The following is a 10,275-nucleotide window of genomic DNA, read 5'->3' on the forward strand; positions in this document are numbered from 1 at the left end:
CTTCTTGTACCCTCACCGCTCTTCCTTTGTGTGCTGGGAACAAATAGAACAGAAAACCAGAACTAGACAACCATTCCATATAGGATCCTCCCAGCCACCACCAACACATGTTGATGATAAAACCAACCAGCAAACCAAATAGCTATTTACTAAAACTATGAACATATTCCTAGAACTGTTTCCTAGAACTATGATGTCAAAGACCAATATCATACATGCTTTTTCTCTCTTGTCGCTTTTTTCTTATTATTTACAGCATAGCTCAAATTCCTTTGTACTCGGAGCTCCATTTAGATGATGAAGCTGCTGTGGCGGTGATACTAATGTAATGTCTGTTGTATAATCTCTGTTTACGGTGCATCAACATACTCTAACAAACATGTCTAGAATATGGAGGCTTGGCTGATGTCATCATAGTAACAGTAATGGTGACAACAGGTGCTCATCCTTGAGAAGCAGGCAGAATATGTAGTTGGTTTGGACATTGACAAGTTTTGAAAGGTAATCTAGACTCTTCTCTATTTCAAAACAGCTTGATGTTAGGATCTGTTATGGATGAATTTGATAATCTACCCAGATACATAAGTAGTGGAACATTTTCATATTAGAGAGAGTAGATGTGTACTGTACAATGGTCATACTGTGAATGTTGTCTTAGGCTAAAGTGTCATACTTTTAAAGAATGTCATATTTTGATCATCTAGAATACATACCCTCTCCACGATACGATATATTTTATTCTCCATTTACATGGAAATTAATTTTGTGAAGTCGGCATACAAATACACAAAACAATACACTATAATACTTGTTGGCACAGACCTGTCCTGTCCTGTCCTGTCCTATCCTGTCCTGTCCTGTCCTGTCCCATCCCATCCCATCCCGTCCTGTCCCGTCCCGTCCTGTCCTATCCTGTCCTGCTCTGTCCTGTCCTGTCCTGTCCTATCCTGTCCCGTCCTGTCCTATCCTGTCCTGCTCTGTCCTGTCCTGTCCTATCCTATCCTGTCCTGTCCTGTCATATCCTGTCCTGTCCTGTCCTATCCTATCCTGTCCTGTCCTGTCCTGTCCTATCCTATCTTGTCCTGTCCTGTCCTATCCTGTCCTGCTCTGTCCTGTCCTGTCCTATTCTGTCCCGTCCTGCTCTGTCCTGTCCTGTCCTATCCTGTCCTGCTCTGTCCTGTCCTGTCCCGTCCTGTCCTATCCTGTCCTGTCCTGTCCTATTCTGTCCTGTCCTATCCTATCCTGTCCTGTCCTGTCCTGTCCTGTCCTGTCCCATCCTGTCCTGTCTCATCCTGTCCTGTCCCGTCCTATCCTGTCCTGCTCTGTCCTGTCCTGTCCTATCCTGTCCCGTCCTGTCCTATCCTGTCCTGCTCTGTCCTGTCCTGTCCTATCCTGTCCTGTCCTGTCCTATCCTGTCCTGTCCTGTCCTATTCTGTCCTGTCCTGTCCTGTCCTATTCTGTCCTGTCCTGTCCTGTCCTGTCCTGTCCTATTCTGTCCTGTCCTGTCCTGTCCTGTCCTGTCCTGTCCTGTCTCTCCTATTCTGTCCTGTCCTGTCCTGTCCTGTCCTATCCTGTCCTGTTTGTCCCGTACCGCTCCACTGTGTCTTTGTTTTCGTCTGTCTGTCTACTCTGTGGGTTGGCACCCTATGGTTGGCACGGGTCAGGACTGGGTTGTGTAATCATATGGGTGTAATTACAGAGGTGGTCAATGCTTAGTGAGAGTTAGTGTGTCTGGGTACAGCAGCCCTGGTCTGGGCACCAGGTCTGTTGTTTCAAACCAGCTCTTTGGTGGCTGATCTGCTGACTGCTGGCATCATAGTATCCCTGGGGAAAGGAAAGGAGATAAGTTAAAAGGACATGAGGGAAAGGAAGACAGTTGAAAGAATAGCAGAATAACATTCGTCTCACTTTCTGTCATTTGCTGTTATTCTGAACAAGAGTAGCCTATATATGATTTATGTAGGATGTATGTACATAACTCTATTGAGTTGTGTATAAGCTGTTGTGACCAGTTGAAACAAGTTGTGTTCTGTTTTGCTCCGTTCCATTATGTCTCCTCAGCCCAGATGGGGAGTCAGAGTCTAGGGGGAGTACACTCTTAGAGAAAAAGGTTCCAAAAGGGTTCTGCAGTTGTCCCCATAGGAGAACCCTTCTTGTTCCAGGTGAACTCTTTTGGGATCCAGGTATAACTATTTTGGGTTCCATGTAGAACCTTCTACATGGAACCCAAAAGGGTTCTACTTACATTGACATTTACGTCATTTAGCAGACACTCTTTCTACCTAGAACCAAAAGGGTTCTATCTGGAACCAAAAGAGGTTATTCAAAGGGTTTTCCTATGGGGACAGCCGAATAACCCTTTTTGGTTGGATGGGAGAGGGGGGGTGTCAGGTAAGGGGTTCAGTAGGCTGGTTATGTTCTGTTCTGTTATATCTCTGTCTGCCTCATTGGGCCAGACGGGGAGTGAGAAGGGGAGTAGAGCAGATGTTTTCGGGACATAAGGGGTTGAGTGGCAAATAATGGATTCACATCAGGGGGTAAGTGAGTGCTCCATGCATGCGTATAAAACACAAGAAGTATTGGCTTCATACTCGACTTACCAAACTGGCCAATGCCTTCTAATTGTTTGTCCATTTCCTCTCTCTTGCTCACTCTCTCTCTCCTCCACCTCTTTTGTCCTCTTTTAGCTTTCTTTAACTTCTCTCATTCAGTCTCACTCTGTTTGTGTGTAAGTCACATGAGAAGTGGCAGTCAAAGAATTCTCTCACTCTCTTTTCTCTCCCACGTTTTCCTGCCTAGTCTTATTTTATAACAGAGCTACCTGACATAGGAGACCCAATTGACTTGTCTTATGTAATAGAGGGCTACCTGGGACCTCAGCCACCCAATGAGCTCTGGAGGAGTGTTTGGCTGTGTTCCAGTAGCATACCACTACAATGGGCATACATCCTATGCGTTAACCACCCTAGTACATGGACATTGGAACATAACCTTGGTCACAGGCATTTCCAGGGGTGGTTTTGGGTTTCGTTACCCCTTGTGAGTACACCTTTCTCTCAGGTTATGGCTGAAGTATGTGCAGTATTCCCCCGTCAGTCTGCCGGTCATACAACAGCCTCTCTCTGTTTCTCTTTCTCTCGCTCTCTTTCTGCTTGTTTTCTTCTTGAGAACAGAATCTATATTTATCCCCTTCTAGTGCTACTAACAGTGTTTATCTGGAAAGTTAGGTAACAATTACCACAAAGCTGCTCGATGGCAACAAAAGATTATGAGCTTAACCTGATCTTGTTCTACTACTACACGAAAGCATCAACTCACTCCAGTCCACTCCAGCCCCTGACATCAGTTTTTCCATCTGCATTTCTTACAGTCACCACAGGGGTCACTGTGACCTCTGACCTGCCCCTGACACACACTTCTGTTAGTTTTGAGCTGGCTACCTGTGTGTAACAGAACTAATGAGTTATCTCTGTCTTTATCTCATTCCTCTCTCTTTATCCCTCCTCTCTTTCTCTCTCTTCCTCTCCCTACACTTCTGACAACCTTGCAAAAACGGTCAGTTATTGACAGGTTAAACAGACCAGTGATTCTGCTTACGTATCATAGTTATTAAAAGTGAATCATTCCTGCAGAGTTTACAGGATGTACAGTTTTTGTGCTTAATCAAGGGATTTTTCGTTGCTTTCTATTATGTAACTCTGGGTTAAGTTGGGTTAGGACTTTGATACAGGTGAACTTCTCAGTTGTCTGCCTTCGTCATTAACTGTTGGCCAGTATTGAATTACCAGTACCCAGATTACGAAGACTTCATAGGCTACTTGACCAATGACTACTTGACCAATAACAGAAAAACATGTCTAATTTTCCAAGTTGTATTGCTTATTTGAATTGTTTTGACTTATGTGATTATACAAAGAAATATACAAAAGGTAATGTGAAAGAAATGGTTGCATAAAGGAAATGAAATAAAGAATGGAAAATAACTTGAGCAACTCCTGAGGAATCCTCAGATGACCTACTGTATTTTTGTTTCCATGGGCAACACATGAAACAGAGGCAAGAGTTACAACTATGACATAGCAGTTTTGAGAGATTAAAGAACTACAATGACTATGATTGATATGACACATTGGCTTGATTTGAACATATCAAAAGCAGACAATATGCTTCAAACACAAAAGGGAAAGCTCCTGGCAGATAGGCATTTTTTTTTAAATTGTGTAGTAAGTGATTGGCAGTCCTGGTACTGGTATGTCATCAGTAGTGCTGAGCGATTAACTGAAATTTCGGTTATTCTTTGGTTTTAAACAACTAATTGACCGACCTCGGTTCGGGGGTTTTCTGTGAGCTCAATGTGCAATTTCTGTAGAGATAATTCAGATCAAGCCCGAACTGTGCGATGTAGTAGGGAGCTAAACTATTCGACATAGTTTAGCGCAGTAAACGTTGTAATTAATTACAATGACCATAATCTATTGTGTGCCCGCTTAAACTTGTCCGGTCTGTGCGGTGCAAGACACGGAGACCGGGAGACAGAGAAGAGAAAACGTGTGTGCTGTCGAGAGGAATTGAAAGCAGTTGCTTCGCGAGCCTGAAAATACATGATCTAAGTATGATAGTTGGTATTCAGCAGTCATAAAAGTATGCCTTATTTACTTTGAAAAACTACAAAATAGTGATTTTGTCAGACAGCATAGGCAGCAGCTCTATATGAGATGATGACTTGTAATGAAATAATAAAATAATAAAATAAAACAAATATGTTATTAAAGTAAAGTAATGTGAAAGAATTATGGTTAATAAGTGATAAGCAGTAATGGGCAGTCACTACCATCATTGGACTTGTATTAATTGTTTTATTCTGTGTTGTTACAGCGTTCAACACACATAGCGCATAGTGTATTATATAATCGAACCCGAAATCAAAAACCGTGATAATCTTTTAGAATCTAACCGAAACTGAACCGAACTCAAAACGCACTAATCGCTCAGCACTAGTCGTCAGGGAGACAGGCTGTGGCATTGCAGGGCAGTCCTCTCTACTTCTTCTCACTCCATCTCACAATCCTCCATCATCCTGCAAAAATAAACCAGAAACAATTATACATGTTCATAACATGGGGCGGCAGGTAGCTTAGTGGGTAAGAGCGTTGTGCCAGTAACTGAAAGGTCGCTGGTTCTAATCCCCGAGCCAACTAGGTGAAAAATCTGTCGATGTGCCCTTAAGCAAGGCACTTAACCCTAATTGCTCCTGTAAGTCGCTCTGGATAAGAGCGTCTGCTAAATGACTAAAAATGGAAAAAAAAAAATAAAAAAAAATCACTTCTTCAAAAGGCAACCTCAGATTTAGGGTTTTGTGGTTATTGGAAGAAGAGTAATTAATATCTTGTTACCATCGTTAATGTTTGATATTTTATACATCACTGATTTAACACAGTGATTCAACAAGAATCAATGGATATTAATATATTGCAAGCATAGGTTAAGTGTCTGCATCACAAATGGCATCCTATTCCCTATATAGTGCACTACTTTTGACAAGGGCCCCATATGACTCTCGTCAAAAGTAGTGCACTATATAAGGAATAGTGGCGCAGTGGTCTAAGGCACTGCATCGCAGTGCTAGCTGTTCCACTAGAGATCCTGGTTCGAATCCAGGCTCTGTCGTAGCCGGCCGCGACCGGGAGACCCATGGGGCGGCGCGCACAATTGGCCCAGCGTCGTCCAGGGTAGGGGAGGGAATGGCCGGCAGGGGATGTAGCTCAGTTGGTAGAGCATGGCGTTTGCAACGCCAGGGTTGTGGGTTCGATAAAAAAATAATGTATGCACTAACTGTAAGTCGCTCTGGATAAGAGCGTCTGCTAAATGACTAAAATGTAAATGTAAATGTAAATGAATAGGGTGCCATTTGGGAAGCAACAGAATGGGAGGTGAGTGAATAAAGGTACACAACATAATAATGTACAGGATCTTTGTGTACATACCTCCTCTTACTGTATGTTCAACCAGCAACTAAATCTCAGCTTAATCTTTAACCACCCATTGATTTATTAATTTTAGCCTGAATTTCGCTGAGCTGGACTTCAATCTATTAGGCTTGTGCATTGTGTTGGGTCATCAGATTGTACTCAGGTAATAATAACCCTTCATGTATGCTTGTTAGAGTGGTTTTAGTGCAATCCTTTCACATTACCCTTACCTAACCCAACTATACAGATATGTTGTGCTATTCTGTAAATGGTCAATTTCTTATAAATGGCATTATTTTACTTCAGAACAAAAACTCAACACTCCTCTACTCAACTATCAAATGTTACAACAGCATAATTACTTCTGCAGAAACACTGGGTCAGCCATATAATATAATTATTTATAATTAATCAACAATCATTTCAAATCAATTGATAATCAGATTAATTTGTTTCTTTACCTCCTTGTCGTCACGACAGTCCCCACAGAAGCAGCCGATGCAGCCGTTGACTACCTGGATGTCACAGCGATACATTCAATTACATGCATCATTATGAAAGTATGTCTACGTCCCAAAATGCAACCTATTCCCTTTATAGTGAACTACTTGTGACCAGGGCCCATAGGGTTCTGGTCAAAAGTAGTGCACTAGTATATAGGGAATAGGGTGCCATTTGGGACAAAAGCTATGTGTTCTATTCAATTCTCTGACCTGGATGCCACAGAGGATGAGTTGCAGGCCCCCCAGGCCCAGCGTGATGGAGAAGAGGACCAGGTGCCACAGGGCTGCATTGGCAGGGGCCACACACAGTTTCCACAGGGAGTGGTCAAACAGGTAACTGCTGTTCCCACTATAGAGGAGGGGGAAGGGGGAGAGGGGGATGGGAGGAGGGAGTAGGGAGGGGATGAAGATGTGAGAGAGGACAGGAATGAGAGGAAGAACGGAAAATGGGGATGCGGAGGAAGAAAGGGGTGAAAAAGGACAGGGATGGACGAGAGTGGTTTAGGGGTAAGAGGGAAGAGAGGGAATGCAAAAGGAGGTTAGAGGAGCGTCATAGTCCAATGTGTTTCAAATAGATCCATTATGAACGGAGGGGAGAAAGTAAAGTATTGAGGGAAAGTAAAGATGAAGAGGCAGGTTTAGTGAAGAGAGGATAAGTTGAAACGATGGCCAGAGAAGAGAGATACAGTTCAGTAAGTAGCAGAAGGGAGGACAGGTTAAAACAGTGCAGACATCTGTCATTATCATCTATTCAGTAATCAGCTGTCAAACTTGATTCCCTACAACCACAGCATTATCTTTGGCTCTGACTACAAAGAGAGAGTATTTCCATGCTCATGCATGTACACCACAGAAACGTCAACATCCTTCTGTTTATTATTTCTACCATAAACTTGTTGCAACTCTGTCATGATGCCGTATAGATGTTTGATATGTTATTAACTATGTGACCTGACCAGGAAAAACAACATGCCTGGGCCTAGTTTAGTTGAGGTGGTCTTGAAACATTCAGAGCCCGCATGCTCCCTGACTGAATCTGATCTGGGTTGAGGGTTGAGGTGTCTGCTACTTACCCACTAGTCTATTCTGCCATCAACTGGATGTTGTCCAAATTGCATATTAATGTCCACTTCGAGAGAGAGAGAGAGAGAGAGAGAGAGAGAGAGAGAGAGAGAGAGAGAGAGAGAGAGAGAGAGACAGAGAGAGAGAGAGAGAGAGAGAGAGAGAGAGAGAGAGAGAGAGAGAGAGAGAGAGAGAGAGAGAGAGAGAGAGAGAGAGACTCACCCTGGTAGGTCCTCAAAGGGGTATTCCCATTTTCCACTAGCAACCTCACATTTAGGTCCAATGGCCAGTCCCGCTGAAGAGACACTGGTGCAGTAGATAGCTCCGACCAAACCGAATGCAGCAGAGAAGACAGAGTTCAGCATCTGTTGGAGACAATCACACACACACACACACACACACACACACACACACACACACACACACACTTAATATCCTCCTTTTCTGCCTCTCCTTCACTTACATCAATTTCCTGAGTTTCGCTTTTTTTTTTTTTCTGAACTGCTCCACACTACTAACCTTATGCCTAACCCTAACCTTATATTAATTTATTTTTGTTTTCATTAATTGTTACGCTATAGCCAATATTGACTTTGTGGCTGTGCTATCTAGTGGAAACCCCCTACTCACTCTGCAACGGTTTCCACAGCAACCATTTCCACAGCAACCCTTGCCCCCGGCCCTGATAGCCGAACAGCTGGGGCACAGCATCTGAAAAGAATACAGACAGACAGGATACCTTTATCATCCATATCAACTATCATAACATGCACTAAAACACCGAGAAAATATTGCTGTGAAAAAAAACACTTGATTGTATGGGTACTTCTTGAGCTCTTTGCTCACGTTCCAGTATGTGTGTGTGTGTGCGTGCACGCGTGTGTGCGTGAATGCGCTTGCATATTTGTGTTTGTGAGTGCAGTGCACGCGTATCCTCTTATCTTCTACGTAAATATTAGTCAAATCCTGAATCAAATCTCCTCTCGTTCCAAAGGGCAAGGACTGACTGGGATGGATGGATGGGATTGGGAGTAAGAGGGCGTACTAACATACAGTACAGTACAGTAGTGGGTTGGCTTGAACAACTAGAGCTGTTCACATTTCCTCCAGATAATAATGAATACACTGTTAATAAAGACACACCCTGTTATAGGCCCTGAAACGTCTTTATCATCACATCTATTATCTATTATACCACAGGGTATAAAACCCATATAAAACAGCTTGCTTAGTTTCCACTGACAAGGGCATCAAAGTGGATATTCTGATAGCAGCAATTTGGTAGTCTACTGACCAAAGTTTTTTGCCCAAGGCATATCAAAAGTGATGATGGAAACTGACTATCTATCTGTTTCCCACTACTGGCATGTACTGGTGCCAGTGTGGCTCTGTTCGATGTAATGTTTGAGAGAGTTATGCTTTTGATATCACAATGCATCCTGGGAGTGGAGGACAAATAGAGTGAGGGAAGTACAATATGTTCCCCACTGTAATTAAATAGTCAACCATTAATCAATGTTACCTTTACTCTCCGTCTGTGATAATAGAATAACAACCATAACCTCTTCTTCCTTTTCTGCCATAATCTTTCATCTTTATTCATACCAAATCCTTCCAAAATTCTACTTATATCACTGAAGAATACAAACATTCTGGAAATGCCTTTATCCAGCCAGGGATGTATACATTATTACACAGGTGTTTCCATGTCTTTTACAAGGGAGACCTGTCCCAAGATGACCGCTATAGCCCTGTAGTCTTTGTACACTCTTAGAAAAAAGGGTTCCAAATGTGTTCTTCGGCTGTCCCCATGTGAGAACCTTTTGAAGAACCCTTTTGGGTTCCAGGTCGAACCCTTTGTAGAACCTTTTTTCCCATGAGGGTACAGGTGAATGAGTGGTGTAAAGGTGTCCATCTATGCTCAGTCAATATACTCACGAATATTCCCCCTCCGATGAGGCCGCCCATGAGCCAGACCTGCATGGAGACATGGCTGCTCTCCTGCTGCTTTCCGTCGGGGAAGAACAGGAGGATGTTGGAGATGATACAGGCAAACGCCGAGGGCAACAGGATCAGGCCCACCAGACGAGAACACTTCCCTGTGCAACACATACTGTCTTTACACCGTCACCAGATAGCTCAGTGACACTGCAGGTAGGGTATGACAGAGGGACAGGAGGAGTGGAGATCTACAGCCACACACAGACAGAGACAGTGGAAAGTAGACCCAGACTGGAGAAGAGATAGTAGATAGAAGTTTGGTGGGAAAAAGACACCTCACGACTCAAGACAGAATGACACACACAGCAGGAGCGAGAATTGAAGAAGAGGCTGAGATGGCGTGGCTGTCGTTGGTCTCAGGAGCCAGTGTGTCCAGTATATCCCACTGTGCTGGACAATAAATATTCTTCTAAAGTCTTCTCTTTCAGCCCTTCAGTTCTGGTATAGTCCCCTGGAAGTGGAACACAGGTCCCTTGCCAGCCTGCGGAATGGAACTGAACAGGAGTAAATTCTAGAATTGCCCTTTGATACCTGCCCATGTGTGTACTCTGGCTGTTGGTATCAGTGATATTTATGGTTTGTTAACACAGAGAGGGGGGTTGGTGGACTGGCCGGGGGATTCTGTCTCTCCTTCACTGAACGGAGGCTGATCGATCTCACAGGTATTTGTAGGGGAAAGCACAAGCACACTAATGATGACACAGAGGAGAAGATAGCAAAATTCACATTAAAATACTGGA

General features: G+C 43.4%; 1 protein-coding gene across 1 annotated transcript; it reads right to left on the minus strand.

Moving 5' to 3' along the window:
* Positions 1-4,836: 4,836 nt before the first annotated feature.
* On the minus strand, positions 4,837-10,061 carry LOC123482980 (transmembrane 4 L6 family member 5-like). Its single transcript, XM_045212236.1, has 6 exons — positions 9,473-10,061; positions 8,165-8,245; positions 7,757-7,899; positions 6,683-6,821; positions 6,431-6,484; positions 4,837-5,077 (listed from the first exon to the last, which is right to left on the minus strand). The coding sequence occupies exons 1-6, from the start codon at positions 9,644-9,646 to the stop codon at positions 5,060-5,062; spliced, it is 609 nt and encodes a 202-aa protein (XP_045068171.1). The 5' UTR covers positions 9,647-10,061; the 3' UTR covers positions 4,837-5,059.
* Positions 10,062-10,275: the final 214 nt, after the last annotated feature.

This window comes from Coregonus clupeaformis, unplaced genomic scaffold (genome assembly GCF_020615455.1).
Source record: "Coregonus clupeaformis isolate EN_2021a unplaced genomic scaffold, ASM2061545v1 scaf0001, whole genome shotgun sequence".
NCBI lineage: Eukaryota > Metazoa > Chordata > Actinopteri > Salmoniformes > Salmonidae > Coregonus > Coregonus clupeaformis.